The 17,922-nt window shown below is 49.1% G+C and overlaps 1 protein-coding gene across 1 annotated transcript; it reads left to right on the forward strand.

Annotated features, from left to right (window-relative positions):
- Nucleotides 1–1,419: 1,419 nt before the first annotated feature.
- TEX33 (testis expressed 33) lies at nt 1,420–17,445 on the forward strand. The gene is made up of 5 exons (XM_055329485.1): nt 1,420–1,441; nt 4,631–5,079; nt 6,849–6,993; nt 17,034–17,144; nt 17,348–17,445. The coding sequence occupies exons 1-5, from the start codon at nt 1,420–1,422 to the stop codon at nt 17,443–17,445; spliced, it is 825 nt and encodes a 274-aa protein (XP_055185460.1).
- Nucleotides 17,446–17,922: the final 477 nt, after the last annotated feature.

Below are 17,922 nucleotides of genomic sequence, written 5' to 3' on the forward strand. Positions count from 1 at the left end.
AGAGAAAGAATGTGAACAAGACAGAAGTCACTAATCTAATCTTGAAGTGACATCCTACCATTTTTGTCATATTCTTTTGATCAGAAGCAAGCTGCTAAATCAAGCCCACACTCAGGGAGATGGGATGGAGAGTTAACACTGTGTATGAATACGGAAAGGATAGGGACCAGAAGCAGCACAGTCACACAGTTAGCACCACACAATTATTAAGTGTCAAAATTAGGATGTTTCACTTCGTGATTTTTCGAAAGAATAAAATTATCTTTTGTTAAAAGATTTTATTTACTTATTTGAGAGAGAGAGCATGAGTCAAGGGAGAGTTGGAGGGCTAGGGAGAAGCAGGCTCCTGAGCTGAGCAGGGAGCCCAACCTGGGCTTGATCCCAGGATCCTGAGATTATGACCTGAGCCTAAATCAGAGACTTAATTGACTGAGCCACCCAGGCACTCCTAAAGTTGATCTGGTTCTTAATGTGCTCTGAGCTTACCAGCAAACAAACTTGCTGGGTGACCTGACACAAGTCACTCCCCCTCTCTGAGCCTTGGTTTCTTTATAAAATGAAGAGATTGGATTAGGTAATCCCAAAAATCCCTTCCAGCTCTGACTTGCTGCTTCTATGCTTTCCTTTTTACAAAGATACTTAGTTCTTAGGCCGAGGCACTAAACATTCACTGTATACAATAAACTGTTTTACGTTTTCATATCAAAAGATTCACAAAGATCTTAAAAGACACTGCAATAATATCAGATATTATGACTAAGAAAAAGTTCACTCGGAAAAGGAACACAAACCTGAAAGCCACAGAGGCTATTTGTAGATGTCAGAGCTGCTGCTCCTCAAAATTGTCCCAAAGGCCTGTCTTTTGGAGCAAAGACTGAGCTCATAGCAGTGTGGCTCCTGCTCTCAGCTCTCCTATGTTGGCCAGGCTGGTTCCTTTCTGTCAAGCTGTTAAAAAGGACACAGTCTTACTTGCAGGGAGGCACATAGTCACCAGGATAGGGGGCCTTACCAAGGGCCTGCTGGGGAATCCTAGGGGGGCACTGGTTGCTGCAGTGCTGCAGATGGGAGAGAAGGTAAAAGGAAGAGGCTGCCAGGAAGAGGAGCTCAGGGCCCCCAGGGTGTTTGAGAAAGGTCTTTGGGTCATTGGCATGGGCTTTTCAGAGAGAGCAGAGTCTGCAGGGGTCCAGGGTGCAGGCCAGGGGGGATGGGTGATGGGGCCGGGGGCTTGCTGAGTACCAAAGAGCACTGGAAACAGTATGAGGGACGTCTGGTTGGGGGCTGGGCATATGGTCACAAGCGTCCCTGATCAGCGCCCGGCTCATCCTCCTCTGCAGAGACTGTGTGTCATCTGAGACGACCAAATGTGTTTCTTTGTCTACAGGACTAAGCTTGGAATTACCCGTCCGAGAGCAAGAGTTGATGGAGCTGGGCCACCGAGCAGGTAGGACAGGCTGCCCAGGGACTTGCTGAATGCACAGTCAGGGTTTCTGGATGGGTGCCCCGTGGGCAGCAGGGAACAGCCCCTTTTCCTTCTCTCTCATCTCCCTTGGGCCTCCAGACCCACTGTGGGGCCCTGATTTCCTCCGCAGAAATCAAAGGGAAGAGAACATGGCTGGGTCCCTCCATTCTGCCCCATTCAGTGCCCTTCTGGGGGCTCAGAAGGAGATGTGTGCACCCAGAGGGCAGGGCTCACGGAGAACCCAGCAGGGGCCAGGTCTGGTCAGAGTGGAAGGTACCTGGAGGTCCTGAGTGAGCCTGGCCCAGGGAGTGCTGTGGCCCTAGGAGGCACGAAGGGAGTGTTCCAGGCATGGGCAGCAGTGAGGGCATAAGTCTGGAAGTAGAGCCGAGGGAAGTCCATATGGCTGGAGGGACTGGAGAGAGGCAGGTGCGGGATGAGTGCAGGCTGGGTCCCAGGCCTGATCCCTGAGTGGGGGCTCTGCCCTCAGGACAAGGGGACGGCTTTCAACCCAGGGTGCCTGGGGCAGGTCAGCTCTGGCAGGCACCCCACGAGAGTGGCCATCCAGTGACGCTGCTGGAAGATCTCTCCCACAACCCAAGGACCCAGGCCTCGTCAAATGTTAAATCAAATCCCAGCCTCTACCAGGGAGGTTCTGATGCAGGTGCCTGGAGGGGCCCAAGAATCTGCAGATGTAATAAGTGTGTGTGTGTGTGTGTGTGTAGGGAGTGGATTCTGATAAGGGGCCAAGCCGGAAAAACTGACCACTGAGCATTTGGGCCTCACACTCACAAGTGAAGCTGGATTCACTTGGCCCATTTTATGGCCGAGGGGATGGGGGAACAGCAGGGCTCCGGGGAGGCTCCTGGGCTGCCAGCAGACACTCATTCATTCATTCAACACAGACTGAACTCCAAGAGGATTGGGGGGGGGGTGGAGTTTGTTTCCCTGTTGGATCCCCAGTGCTCAGCACAGCACTGATGCCGTAGGTCCTCCCCCAGTGGGTGAATGGGGGGGCATAGCCGCTCTCTGAGCCCAGCCCTGCCAGTGAAGCGTGCTCATCACCCCGAATGGTGGGCAGTGGGGAGCAGGCGATTCCACTATAACATGCCCGTAAATGAGGCTGTCAGGAAGGCTTCCCGGCAGAAACAGGGAGCTCTGCTCCTGGAGTCCTGAGCTGAGCATCCTGAGGGGCCCCAAGAGGAGCCCCTCACTGTGCTGGGCCCCAGGCCCCTCAGGAGCAGAAGGAGAGGCCGTGGCTGAGCAGGTGGGTGCTGAATGGGCTTCAGACGGGGCTTCCAAAATGGGGGGCCATTCCCTTCCTGAAAGCCTCCCTTGTCCCCAGAGGCACCTGCCATTTGCTTGGCTTCCTGCTCGCTGAGGCAGAACCAGAACTGGAGGGAGGAAAGGCCTTCTGGTCTCAGGCACAGGTTTTCTCTCTGCCTTTTGTGTGGATGACAAAGGAGCAAGAATGAAATAGCATCTGATTTCATAGGTGGGGGTAGGAGGGAGGGAAAGGAGGAAGCGGGCATCCGTGTTCTCAGTCTCCACCGCCCAGGGAAGGGTCTGCCTCTCCAGGGCTGGGCGAGAGGGGCTTTTCGCAGAGCACCATTATCACTTGGTGACAGCAGAGTAGGATTCGGTGAGAGCAAAATAAAACCCCCCAAAGCTGGTAAAACCTGCTGCTTTCCAGCAGCCTTTTCTGAAAAGGAAGCCTGGAACAATCTGAATGACCACCAGTGGGGCAGCTGCAAAATCCTGCCCGGTTTGAAGGGGAAGTCAGGTCTGTGTCAGCCAATCCCCCAGGCACAGTGGTGTTTTTTAACAGCAAGTTACAAAGTGATACTTAGAATCCAATCTCATTTATAAACAAAAGCAAAGCAAAACTATGAATCCTTCAGGAGGGCTGGAGGAGCCATCTAGAATATTTTGGAGGGAAGCTCACCAAATGTGTTTATAGCTGGGATTGAAGACTGGGGAGCAGGGGGTGAGGCGAAGGCTGTGGGGGGATGGGGTGGGGGAGGGGAACGGCTCCTCTTCTGCATTTTGCACAGAAAATACAGGAAAGAATAAAGTAAGAAAGAATTTCTGTACTACTCCGGGATTATAGCATGTAACATGTTATACAAATCAAGTGTTAAGTCACCATCAGCTTGGTTGTCAGAGGCACTGTTACTTATGTGGCTCACTCACCACAAAGAAAGAGAAAACAGAGAAAACATTGCCGGTTAGACCAAGGACTGTCAACTGTCAGATGCAGCCTGTTTAGTTTTATGAAAGCACAGAGAGGTCAAGGTCCCACAGCTAGGCCTCAAGGCTGGAGCGTCTTGGCCTGCAGCTCCTACTGTCAAAAACAGTGTGGGATGATTCTGTCCCATGGGAGGCTTGGCCGACTGAGCTACCTCCTTCTTCCGTCTCTCCTGATTTCCCACCCTACCTTCTGGGTCCCGGGATTTTTCTCCATCCCTGTCCCTTTGATGCGGGCTGGCTGGGTCTGAGGACCCAGAAGCAGGGCAGGGGTAGGGGGGCCCACAGGACCAGCCGAGAGGGACTTTGGCTTTGCACAGCATAGAAATCCAATGTGTGCTGAGAAGAAATGATAGCAGAGTTTGTGAGAGACAGAGAGAGGGAGAGAGAGAGAGAGAGAGAGAGCACATACAGAGTGTCTGGAAGACCCAGAAAAGGAAAGCAGAATGAGTCTCATCTGTGCACAGGGCCTGGAGCTTTTACTGAGGACCCAGTGCATGGTCCCCTCAGGTACCCAGGAATGAGGGTGAGTGGTTAGGTGTTCCTCCTAAGTCACTGATACCGGAACCAGGGGTCCTGGTGAGTCGGTGGTCTTGGAAAATGTTCCTGTCATTCCTTAGATGTTATCTATTGTGCTGGAAGACTCCAAAGAAATCGTTAAATCCTTGACCTTTACGAGGAGGACAGACACGATCTGTCTGTAAGGCTTGTGTGAGGCAGTGGGGTGCAGGTCTCTGCAAGAACAGAGGCAGCCAAAGAAGCCAAGAAAGCAGTTTTTCTAGGAGTTTCCCTGCCTCCCCTTCCCTTGCTGTTCTGGGGCTCTGGGACTCTCAGTCTGTCTCTTCCTCCTCCCCAACCCCATCGCTGTCTCCCTTCCTGCCCCCACTCTGCACCTGTCTCTCCCTCTCTCTCCCCTGCCCTGTTCAGGTACCACTACTTTGACCAGGGCCCATGGAAGGGCCAACGAAAAGGATGGCCAGCAGGACACGGACCCCTGGAGAACTGCCCGCAGCCCTTTGGACACCTCCAAATTCAAGTACCAGGCCCCAGTCTCCCCACAGCATTCCCTGTGCCGGGGAGGCAGCCCCCTAAGGCAGGCCCACATGGAGGAGGTCCAGACTCCACCCCCATTGGCCAACAGCAGGGACTGTCTGTCCCCGGGGATGGACCCACAGCACGGGTCCCTGAAGAAGGGAGGCTACAGACCCTCCTCAAGGGAGAGCAGGGCTTCTCCTCAAGAGGGGGCTCAGCCGAACCAGGGGCTAAAGGGGGGCTCCAACACAGGAGCCCAGGGCCAGAGGAGCAGCGTCATTCCAGATAACATTCGTCACAAGTTTGGGAGCAGCATGGTGGACCAGCTGGTCTCCGAGGACCAGGTATCAGAGTGGGCACAGGACGCTGAGGGTGGCAGGAGGGTTATGCGTGGAGACTGCTCTTGAGCACAGAGTCCCTATGATTATATCATTAGGAGTGTTAACTAGGCCCTCGCATGTGCCAGCGGAGCCCACTTTATAGTCTTCGCATAAAACAAATTCATTCGATCTTCCCAGTGAGGAAGAAACTATTATCACCATCCTATGGATAAGGAGCCCAAGGCTTAGAGGAAGGGGTTAAGTAAATGAACCAAACTCACTCAGTTCTACGGGATAAGGATCCAAGCTGGGCCAGCATATTCTGGATGCCTGGAGCTTACTGACCTTTCATGTATAAGTCTGGTGTTAGATTAGATGCTCTTAAGTTGAACAAATCTCCTAAAGGAGACAGCATTGGCTGGGATCAGAAGACTGGGGTTTGAACCCTGGCTCTGCCCCCTGAATGTTGGGTCACTTTGGAGGAGTTACTTCCGCTCTCTGGGCTCTAGTCTCTGCCTCTGTAAAACGAGGCAGTTGACTAGACCAGGCTGACAAATACATGGCATGCATAGCCCAATGTCCCTAGACTGCATTCATGGCAGACATTACTAGTTGATGCTGGCACTTTTTCCCACCTGCTACATTATTCTAGGTAGTCACTATTGATCAACTGAAAGTTGAGATAAAACTGCTATTTCTGGTCAAATACTAGGAATTGCTCTTGTTCTGGTGTTTTGAGACATGTTCTCAAAAGCCGTTATCTCCACCTCCATAGCGACTACATCGCGCAGTGGGCCAGGCCCAAGTTATGGCTTCTTTTTGAAGAAGGGTGACACGATCTGCTCAAGTCACACTGAGCAAGTGGATCCCCAGGATCACAAAGGCTGTGGGCTGGGTCTCCCTCTACCTTGTCATTTTAAGGTGTGGTGACCACCCTCACCTGCTAGTCTGGGAGGTCACAATCTTAAATATCCTGTCCCGCTAGGAAGATCTTGTCCCAATTTGAGGCTGGCTCTATGGTTGCTATCTCTCATTGCTCCTCTTGGCCCTGGAAGCCATCATTTCTCTCTTGGGCCATCATCATCCTGGGCTTGAATCAAGAGATCTGTTTTTTTCTGTCTACCTTTGACACATCACATGGCTTTGTCCCTGAGCCAGCAAATATCAGAGAGGAAGCTACTTCAAAGACCATCCAGTTCGGCACCTCGCCCCCATTTTACAAGCATGGAAACTGAGGCCCAGAGAGGACCAGAGACTCATCTAATGTCAGCAGCTGGGTTACGGCAGAACTAGGACTTGAACCCGTTTCCTGGCTCAGGCCTGGGCTCAGCCACTTGAGCCTCCCAGTTGCCTCCTCAGTAGAGGAAGGAGTTGGCCCCAGTGGAACCTAAGGAGCCACCCAGAGCTGACTTGGGTGATGCCTCTGTTCTAGAGGCAAGTGGAGCCCTGGGGTTCACTAGCTGTGGCGACAGGGTGAGTCCTGCCCTGAGGCCTGGCTTCCTCATTTATAAAATGGCAGGAGTGATTATGAAGCCCTTTCCTGATGGTACAGAGTAGGTGCTCAAGGCAGGAAGGTTACTGTCCCCAGTGCCTGTGTGGGAGGTGGGGTGAGGGGTGGAGGGCCTTCAGCTCTTCCAGCTCCCAGCCCTGGGTCTGGTTGAAGGCTGCAGGGTAGGGGTGGGGTAGGGGGTGGTGAGGGCAGGGTGAGACGGAGGAGGGAGGTTGGAGGTGAGATGGGGCTGACCCTGCTTCTCTCTCTATCCCTTGTCTCTTCTCCCTCGCTCGCTGCTCAGGCTCGAAGGGCCATCGGTGAGGTCTTTGAGGGCCAGAAGAGGGCAAACTCGTGGCCCAGCAGGATCCAGAGTCCCATGGAAATCACCTCCATCTTCTCAGACTACTATGATTTGGGCTACAACATGCGATCAAACTTGTTTCAAGGTCAGGCCAAGGGGCAAGGGTGGGGACTGTCAGCACCTGTGATCCCCAAGCCACCCTTCCCTGGACCCCTATGGGGTCTGAGACCCAAGATGTACTCCTGGGGACACGGGATGATCCTTGCAGGGCCACCAAGGCCCCTCTATGGGCCAGGCCCTGTGCCTTGTGCTGGGAACGTTCAGGTTCCAGGAAAATCTGCTCTCCTCATGCACATGATCCACCTCAGTTGGCAAATAGCTCCTCACTCCCTCGAGTACCTCTAAGCTGCCAGAGGGAGGCCCAGGCACCCCTGGCCTCAGCACCTCTGGTCAGAGCGACAATATCAGGCTTCCTAGGTTCAAAGCTCAGCTCTGGCACTTCCTGGGTGTGGCCTCGGGCAGGACACTTCACCTCTCTTCACCTGTCCTCACCTCGGGCAGGACCCTTCAAGAAGGCCTCAGTCACCTTCTTAGCACCATGGGGATAATCATGATGACGTGGCCCTCACCAGGTCCTTGATGGCTCTCTGAAGTGCCTCCTGGAGACTCTTGGCCTGGGACTTGAAATGAGTAGCTGGCAGGCTATTGTTTTTCCTTCCCAGAGCCATGGTGGCACCATGGGAGGGTGGATTGGGGGTTCAGACATCAATGCAGAGTGTTTCCTGAGGGTCTACCGTAGTCCTGTTTGTTTGGGGTGACAGCTAGTAGCTCCATATCACGGGCTCATCGGAAACAGTTTGCCCAAGACCACTCAGTGCTAGGAGGTGGGTCAGAGCTCAAATTCACATTTTCCTCCTGCCTCCAAAGCCCCAGTCTTTCTTCGGCTTCCAGTCACCTCCTCAGCCCTGACCCTGTTTGCAAGCTGTTTAATGGACCTCTCGGCTGGGGGTCCACAGCCAGCATGGAAGGGGCTTCTCTCGGCCCCCATGTTCCAGTTTCACCTCATCGCAAAACATGACATCCTTCCAGTGCTCTTCTTTCTTCCCTCCATCCTGCCAGTCTCTTTCCAGTGCCCCCACGGCCTGGCAGACATTCGCACCTGGCTCAGATCCCTGTCACCGAAGGAACCAGACAGCCCCTGGAAGACTTTCTGGCTCTTTCTTTGAGCTTGGAGAAGGGGTGGTGCTGGAGGAGGAAGAGAGAATACAGCTCAGATTGTCCTCTGTTCTGGGCCTCGGGGTTCCTGCCTTTCACTTGTCTCCTTAATAATTATCACCCGAGAGTGTACACAACCTTGTCTGGTAACGTCTACACAGGGTGAAAGAGTAGCATAAAACCATTTGGCACCTGTCACCAGCCTGCGAAATACAACCTTGGCAGCTGTGCCAGAGGTGGTGCTGGAGCCAGCGCAAACCAGCTTGCACCTGCTCACAAAGGTCAATTGGTAAGTTTTCCTTAACCGATTGACATTACGACGCTATATCACAGTGAACCACAGTGGTATTTATACTCCAGACCCTGGCAAGCACCATAAATTCGGTCTTCAACTTTGGCACCAGCTGCCAGTGTCCCTCGCCCATGTGTCCCTCTTATTTCCACCCACCCCCTCAACCCTGCGCTTGCTGTTCCAGGTTGTGTTTGAACAAGAGTGGCAGAGGAGAAATCAGACGGGAGGAGATACGGGCTAGGTGGGGAAGGCGGCCAGAAAGTCTTTTCTCTTGGTGGTGGGGGGCATTGGGAGCCAGGGGAGTGTCTCAAGCAGGAGAATGGCCTTGTTTGGCGTGGGTTCAAGGACCATTCTAGTTGCCGTAGAGAATAGTTGCGGGGGAGCTGGGGCAGAGACGGGGAGACTCAGAGGAGTTGACTACAAAAATCCAGGTGGGACAGATGATGGTGGCTTGACTGGGGGAGCAGGGCTGGGTGCTCCCTTATGACTCTGGGAGCATCATCATGCAATAGGGCAGCGTGGAGAGGTAAAGGTGGTGAAGGTGGCCAGATGCAGTAGGATTCTGGATGTTTGTAATCTGGAGCACATAGAATTTGCTACTAACTGGATTTGGGTGTGGGAAGCCTGGGTGGCTCAGCAGTTGAGCATCTGCCTTTGGCTCAGGGTGTGATCTCAGTCTGAGGATGAGTCTCGCGTGAGGCTCCCTGTGAGGAGCCTGCTTCTCCCTCTGCCTGTGTCTCTGCCTCTCTCTGTGTGTCTCTCATGAATAAATAAATAAAATCTTTTTTAAAAATAAATGGATTTGGGTGCATGAGAGAGGAATTAAGGCTGATTTCAAGGTTTTTGACCTGAAAACCTGGGAGGAATTATTTCCTGAAAGAGAAGGTTCCAGGAGGAGGGGATGGAGAAATCCCATCCCATGCTGAGTCATAAAGCAAATCTTTTACCTAATCTTCTAAAATATTTAGTTTTGTTTTTCACGTCTAAGCCTTTAATCCACCCAAAGTTGATTTCTGTTGTCATTGAGAAGCAGGGATACCCGCATTTTAAATTTCAGCTTGACTAGATTTTAGTTCCTTTATCTCTGCAGTAGGGATTCTCTAGTGCCTTCTATGTTTGTTTGTTTGTTTTTTTTTTCTCAAACCCAGCTAGTATCCTTATAATCATTGTTTTAAATTCTAGTTCAGGCATCATCTATCTGCACTGATTAAATCCCTGGCTATGAGCTCTACTTCCTGTTCTTTCTTTTGAGGTGGATTTCTCCATATCATTATTTTGTCCAGAAAAGAAAAGATGAAAGAAAAAAAAACCAACAAAACAAAACAAACAAACAAAACTAGATCCTGGGTGTGTTTTAGTCTGCTTGTTAAAAGAATCCAGGGACGTCTGGGTGGCTCAGTGGTTGAGCATCTGCCTTGGGCTCAGGTCATGATCCTGGAGGAGTCTTGGGCTCAAATCCCTCATTGTGGCCTTTGCCTCTGTGTCTGCCTCTCTCTGTGTGTCTCTCTGAATGGTAAATGAATGAATGATGAATAGAATCTAGATCCAAAAATAAAACAAAATAATAATATTTTCTATATTTTATTTATTTATTTATTTATTTATCTATCTATTTATATTTATTTATGATAGTCACAGAGAGAGAGAGAGAGAGAGAGAGGCAGAGACACAGGCAGAGGGAGAAGCAGGCTCCATGCACCGGGAGCCCGACGTGGGACTCGATCCCGGGTCTCCAGTATCGCGCCCTGGGCCAAAGGCAGGCGCCAAACCGCTGCGCCACCCAGGGATCCCAATAAAACAAAATAAAACGAAAATATATATAACCATAAAATGTTTAAAAATAATAATGAGTTAAAGGAATTTTTAAAAGAAATAATAATAATAATAATAATAATAATAATAATAATAAAGAATAAAGTAAAAGGAAGCTAGAGGCTCTTCCCCTTGGGGCCGAGGCTTTGCAGCCCTCTGTGGCCAGCAGCCTTGGTGCCAGGGTGCTGTTCGCGCGGGTTTGTTTCGGTGGGACGCGCCTCCAGGGCTCGGGCATGCGGCTCGGTGTAAGCAGCTCCGGCCTCCACTGGGTGGCGCCGTCCGGCTCCCCGAAGGTTTTGGGCGCGGGCGCGCAGGGCGGACGAGCGGGTGCCGGCTCGCGAGCCCCAGAGCCGCAGGCTTGCGCCCCACTCTCCGGGGGGGGGCCCTCACGGAAGGCAAGCCATCACTCTTGCCTCCCGGGGCAAGAACTGCGCTCACGCTGCCATCTGCGCTGTTGAATGGCCGGCGTGCGACTGGCTCTCAAGACCCCCCCAGCTTCAGGCACTGGCGCAGCGCGCACCCGCAGTGACCCCCCGGGACGTCTCGCCGCGCTTCTGCCCCTTGCTGGCGGTCCCAGGAGAGGGTGGCGGGAGCCCCCGCGGTCCGCGGCGCGTGGCAACCCGGGGCCCGAGGGCGGCTCGCGCTCCCGGCGGCTTCCCCGCTCCCGCGCCCGGGCGCCGCGCCGCCCTTCCCGCGACCCCGGCCCGGGAGCCCCGGGAGCCCCGGGCCCCCCAGCCCCCCGGGACTCCGCGCCGCCGCCCCGGCCGAGCGCCTCAGGCCGCGCACAGCCGCACAGGCGTGGACTCCACGGTGCCTCCCGGGCCCGCCCCGCCCTCCCAGCGCGGCACCTTCAGCTGGGTCTCCCCCAAGACAACTCTGCGCCCCTTCCCTCCCAAAGGTCACTTTGCGACTCGCAGACTTGCAGTTTCTCCGACTGATTTCTCGGGCGTTCGGAATGACTTGCTGACTATCCAGCTGCGTTGGAGGGAGGAGACCAGCTTAGGGCCCCCTACCCCTCTGTTAGGCCCCGTCCTACCTCCTCTGCTAGGCTTCCTTAGAACTTCATTTTTTTTCCGTTGCTTCTTACGAATAGTATCTTTTTAAAAATTACATCGTCTAATTCTGCTGCTTGCATACACAGATGGGGTTTTCACTCTTGCATATTCATCTTCTATCCTGAAGTCTGGTTCTATTAGCTCACTAATTCCAATAATTTGTTTGTAGGTTCTCCGGGGCTTGTTTTTAGTACTAATAGTGGCTGCACTTATGCACGACAGATGATATGTGTCACCAGGCATGGCTCTAAGTATTTTATTTATTTATTTTATTTTATTTTATTTTATTTTATTTATTTATTTTATTTTATTTTATTTTATTTTATTTTATTTTATTATCTTTTAAAGATTTTATTTATTTATTCATGAGAGACACACACACACACACACAGAGAGAGAGAGAGAGAGGGGCAGAGACACAGGCAGAGGGAGAAGCAGGCTCCATGCGGGAGACCGATGTGGGACTCAATTCCGGGACTCCAGGATCATGCCCTGGGCCAAAGGCAGTTGCTAAACCGCTGAGCCACCCAGGGATCCCTTCTCTAAGTATTTTAGATACATTTTGATTTTCACATAGCCATGGGTACTATGATTTTTTTTTTTTTTTTAGGGGAGAAACGTTGACGATGGGAAATGTTAAATAACCCGTTTAAGGCCACACAGCTAGGAATGGTCAGAGTTGGGATTTAAATTCTGGCAACCTAGGGCTGAGTTCACATTATTTTTTAAATATTTACTTGAGGGAGGACCATGAGTGGAGGGGGAGCCAGAGGGGAGAGAATTTTCAAGCAGACTCTTTGCTGAGCACGGAACCCAACTCGGGGCTTGATCTCATGACGCTTAAGATCATGACCTAAGCTGAAACCAAGAGTTTGAGCCAGCCAGGTGCCCCAACTATGGGTGCAGTTTAAAGCATAAGGGTAACAGCTCCCTCCTCTGCCACCTGTCAGGTTCAGGTCAGGTTTCACAGGTACCTGGGCATCCTTTCCAGTATGTCTCCTGCTGCAGTACCTGCCTTTTGCTCACGGTTTCTGTGCTTTTCTTTATACTGTTAGCCTCTATGTGCGGACCTCTAAGCAATGGTAAATAGACCTGTCTGGGTGAGCCTCACAGGGAAGGTGGCTTTTGAGTGAAGACCTGCTGTAGGGGAGCAGGTCACCTGTGCATTGCAGTCAAGCAGAGGGACCATGACCATGCTGGGTACATTGTAGGGTTTTGTACGGAGGAGTGACTTAGATTTCAAAGGATCCAACTGGCTGTTATGTTGAGGCTGGACCGAGGAACACAGTGGGTGTGAGAGAAGAAGCAGGGAGACCAGTGAGAAGGATCAGACGAGAGTAGGATTTTAATTTAAATGACTTCATGTTGGTCTTCTATCTACGAGGCCACACCTGGGCTATGGAGCACCCTTGCCCTCTGCAGAAGGATGACTGGCCTGTGCACTCTCTCTGCCCTGTCATCTTGGGCCAGTGCCTTTTGCTCCAAGCCTTGGTAGCCCCCAGACTCTTGGGCTATACATCAAGCTCCCCAGGTAACCCCACTGTGGAACCTCTAATTCGATTTTACATGAGAAATGGGCCCCACCTTGGCTTTGACAGTGGGAGAGGTGACTCCGCATATAAAAAGCCAAAGAAGTCCTCTCAGAATCATCCTTGCCAGTTTCCCAAGTCGGACCATTCACACCCTGATGCTAGTAAATTCCTTGGACAGATTTTTAGATGCCAACTTGGAATTTCCATCCAGAGGCATCTGCTTCACAGCTTGCTTAGATTTCTGATCTCCGCCATCATTAGGCCTTCACTCTAAATTCTTTCTTTCTTTCTTTCTTTCTTTCTTTCTTTCTTTCTTTCTTTCTTTCTTTCTTTCTTTCTTTCTTCTTTTCTCTTTCCTTTCAAGATTTTATTCCAATTCTAGTTGGTTAACATACAGCATAGTACTTGTTTCAGAGGTAGAATTTAGTGATTCATCAATTATATACAACACCCAGTGCTCATCCCAGCACATGCCCTCCTTCATGCCCATCCCCCAGTTACCCCCTCCCCCCACCCCCATCCCCTCCAGCAACCCTCAGTTTGTTCCCTGGAGTTAAGAGTCTCCCATGGTTTGTCTCCCTCTCAATTTTCATCTTGTCTTATTTTGTCTTCCCTTCCCCTATGTTCATCTGTTTTGTTTCTTACATTCCACATATGAGTGAGATCATATGGTATTTTGTCTTTGACTTACTTCACTTAGCATTATACTCTTTAGTTCCATCCGTGTCTTTGCAAATGGCAAGATTTCATTCTTTTTGATGGCTGAGTAATGTTCCCTTGTATAAACATCATTTTCCCCCAGATTATATTTTTAAGTAATCTCTACACCCAACATGGGGCTCGAACTCACAGCCCCAAGATCAAGAGTCCCACACTCTACCGATTGAGCCAGCCAGGAGCCTCTTTAGTCCAAATTTCCTTTTTTTTTTTTCTAAAGATTTTATTTATTTATTTGAGAGAAAGTGAGAGAGCTAGAGAGAGCATGAGCACAGGGAGAGGGAGAAGCAGACTTCCCACTGAGCAGTGAGCCTGACACGAGGCTCGATCCCAGGACCCCTGAATCCATGATCTGAGCTGAAGGCAGAAACTTAACCTACTGAGCCACCCAGGCGGCCCTCAAATTTCTAACTTAACTTTCTGTCATGTTAGCATTTAAAGCCATAAACACCAAACAATGAAAACTGCTCTAAAACTGTGGGTTTCTAGCTGGATGGTGGTGTCGTTAGTGAAAGTGGCCTGTCATGGTTTCTGTTCTTCAAAATTGTTGGAGACCTGCGTTATAGCCCAGTGGACAGTCAATTTTTGTAGATGATTGATATGTGTTTGAAAATAATCTCTTGAGTTCAGAGTTCTGTGTTTGTCTGATAGAGTAGGCTTGTTAAGTATTCCTATATGCGTTTCCTAATGTCTTGTTAATATTCTTTGCTTGATCTGTTAATTACTACAGATGTATCTTTACGTCTTTCCCGATGACAGCAGATTTGTCAATTTTTCCTTGTAGCTCTGGCAATTTTGCTTTATCTATTTTGAACTTATTCTAATGCAGCAGGTTTAGAACTATTACATCGCCTGAATGAATTGCAGTCGTTTTTATTTTTTTAATTTTTATTTTTTTAATTTTTATTTTTTAATTTTTATTATTTTTTGCAGTCGTTTTGATTTATCTCATGTTTTTATCTCACGATGCCTTTGCCTTACAGCCTATTTGTCTGATATCAATAAAACCAAAAGTGACCAGCCTGCTTTTGGTTGGTATGTGCTTGGCACTCTTTTTCTATACTTCCATGTTTATCCTTTCTCTGTGTCCTTTTAAGTATGCTGTACATAATACATATTTGGAAAATATTTTCTGGAGTCTAATCATAGTTTTTAATCAACAGGGCTTAGTCTATTTATATTTTTTTTTAATTTTTTTTTTTATTTATTTATGATAGAGAGAGAGAGAGAGAGGCAGAGACACAGGCAGAGGGAGAAACAGGCTCCATGCACCGGGAGCCTGACGTGGGATTCGATCCCGGGTCTCCAGGATCGCGCCCTGGGCCAAAGGCAGGCGCCAAACCGCTGCGCCACCCAGGGATCCCAGTCTATTTATATTGTCACTAATCCCCGATACATGTGGAATTATTCCTATGACTTCATTTGATGTTTTCTGTTGGTGATGCTTTTTTTCTCCTTCCTTCCTTGTTTTGCATGCGAGTGAAGTTTCTTTTTTTTTTTTTCTTTCCAGTTTGTGTCTTTAATCTCCCTATTTTTTTAGTGGTTACCTTTGATATTTCTATGTGCATAGTTAATACATTCTAAGGTTAAACAAGATATTTAGGCTTTCCTGGATCATGTAAAGACACTAACAGGCTTCAATTTTATTCTCTCTGCCCCCATCTCAGCTTATATGTTATTATTTTACAGAATTTTAATTCTCCAGAATCCAAGCAGTTTAAGCTGTGGATTCTGGAGACAGAGGGTCTGGGTTTGGGCTCTCAATCTTTCTAATACCAGCTGTGTGACTTTAGACAAGTGACTAAACCTTTCTGTGTTTCCATGACTTCAACAACGAAAGAGGGATAATAATCATACCTACTTCTCAGGGATGTTGAGAAGATTCTGTGAATAAGTTCTATAAAGTTCTGGGAACTGTGCACTTGGCACACAGTAAATCTTCAAAGATAGAGATCATCATCATTATTTTATCCCATAAATCATAACCCATGATATTATGTATAATATATATACATAATATATATATATGTATATATATTATACACTTCTAAGATCTCTTTGTTTCTGGCATTTTAAGTTTTACTTGGGTGTGGTGAGCTAAAGAATTCTTTTTACATATGGGAATTGGGAAACTAACTCATGAACCTAAGAATTCATATATTGCACTAATTCTGGAAAAATTCTAGCTATGATTATCTTTTCAAATGCCACCTCTCCCAGTTTCTCCAATCTCACCTTCAGAACTCCACTTACACTTATATATTAGACCTCCTCAATCAACCTTCATCTTAGCATTTTCACATTTTCCACATCTTTTTCCCTCCTCTGTGCTGCATTCTAGTTAATTTCTTCTTCTTCTTTTTTTAAGCAGGCTCCATGCCCAATGTGGAGCCAAATGGAGGGCTTGAACTCATGACCCTGAGATCGAGACCCTGAGATCGAGATCTCAACTCATGAGCTGAGATCCAGTCGGATGCTTAACCGACTGAGCCACCAGGTGCTCCCTAGTTAATTCCTTTAGCTAAATCTTCCAGATGACCACTTTGTTCTTAGCTGCATCTAATCTGCTATTTTCTCTGTCCCCTGAATTTTCTCTTAAACATTCTGATGCCAGTTTTCAAACTTAAAAGAGAGAATAATTTAATGACCACTATGTTGCACTTGTCACCTAGCATCAGCAATTAATCCATGGCCAATCTTATTCCATCTTTTCTCCCACCGACCCATCTGCCCACCCCTCATTATTTTAAAGCAAATCCCAGGCCTCTTATCATCCATTGAATTTATTTTTCAATTACTAAAGGTTTCATTTCTGAAATATCATTTGCTTCTTTTACTAATCTGTTAAATACACTTACTCTGTATTCTGTGACTGAGTGTTTGAATCTGCTATCTTTTGGGATTTGGTCCTCTGATGTTTCCACTGACTCTTGATCCTGGTAACATTTCTTTGTGTGTGTATTTTAACTGTACACATAGAAACAAATTTTCACTTTTTAATTTAAATTTTAGTTAGCATTCAATACAATATAAAAGAAATACATTTTCTTTTGTAAAAAAAGTTTTTTTTATTTGAGACAGAGAGACAGAAATAGCAAGAGAACATGAGCCAGGAGGAGAGGGAGAAGCAGGGTCCTCGCTGAGCAGGAAGCCTAACACCAGGCTCGATTCCAGGACTCTGGGATCATGACCTGAGCCAAAGACAGATGCTTAACCAAATGAGCCACCCAGGCGCCCCTAGAAATGAACTTTCTGAAAATATGGATATTAATTGTTCCATACTAGATGTTCCAACAAATTTCTAGTAATCTTCCCAATCTTGCAGGAAAACTTTATCCCTTTGAATAGATGGAAACCAAAGTTATGAGAGGTTAAAACTTGACTGAGGCCACACTGTTCATAAGTGCCAGAGCTGGTGTTTGAACCCAGGCCCACCTCCCCACATCCCTACCCTCTCATAGTTCACCATCCGTAGGGAAAACTGACACCTGGGTATGAATCCCTGAGTGCCTGACCTTCACTGACTTGGGGCTTCTGGGGATTTCTTTATGGGGTTCCACAGGGGCCCCCCAGGAGACGAAGAGCCTCATGAAGGCCTCCTATACTCCAGAGGTGATTGAGAAATCAGTGAGGGACATAGAGCACTGGCATGGCAGGAAGACGGATGATCTGGGTATGCTCGAGGGCTGGGGCGCGGGAGGCGGGCGCTCCCCTACTTGGGTAGGGCATGTTGGCCCCAAGGTGCAGAGAGAAACCAGAGCAACAGGTGGAGCTCTGGGGGGGGGGGCCTGGAAGAGGCATGGATCACCACTGGGGCCCGGGCACCCCAGATGTCCTCTGGGTGATCTGGGCTGGCTCTTTCCTTGCCCTCTGTAGGACGGTGGCACCAGAAAAATGCTATGAATATGAACTTACAGAAAGCATTGGATGAGAAATTTGGAGAAAAGAGCAAAAGCAAGAGCTCAAAGTACTAGATACGACCAAGAAGAGTGCCCTCCACTCAGAGAAAGAGCTAAAATAAAAAAAAAAGGCACACATCTGAATGTTCTCCTCCTCTTGTGGTCTCTCTTCATGTCGGGGTGGGGGCAGACTGTGGTGCTGGAAAGACCAACGAAGGGAGGAGAGAAACCCTGAGAACCCAAGCTCTCCCCCAGACCTTCTGCCTAGACATACACCCCTTCCCTCATAATTCCAGGGCAGGATGTGGGAGCTGAGCACTGCCTGGCCTCTCCCTCATGCTGGGAGGGGTCTCACAGAGGATACTGCAGAAGCTTACTTGCATGCCCTCCCTAGCTGAACCCCAATTATTTCCAGACACTCATTCCTTCCCCAGCCCCTAAATCAGGCATTTGCTGCCCACCTCCAATTGCAGGGATGGGTTTGATTGGTCTCTGGGTAATTCTCGCCTCTCCCCCTGCACACACAAACTGATTGGTTCAGAAGTGGGCGTA

This window comes from Nyctereutes procyonoides, unplaced genomic scaffold, assembly GCF_905146905.1.
Source record: "Nyctereutes procyonoides isolate TBG_1078 unplaced genomic scaffold, NYPRO_anot_genome, whole genome shotgun sequence".
NCBI lineage: Eukaryota > Metazoa > Chordata > Mammalia > Carnivora > Canidae > Nyctereutes > Nyctereutes procyonoides.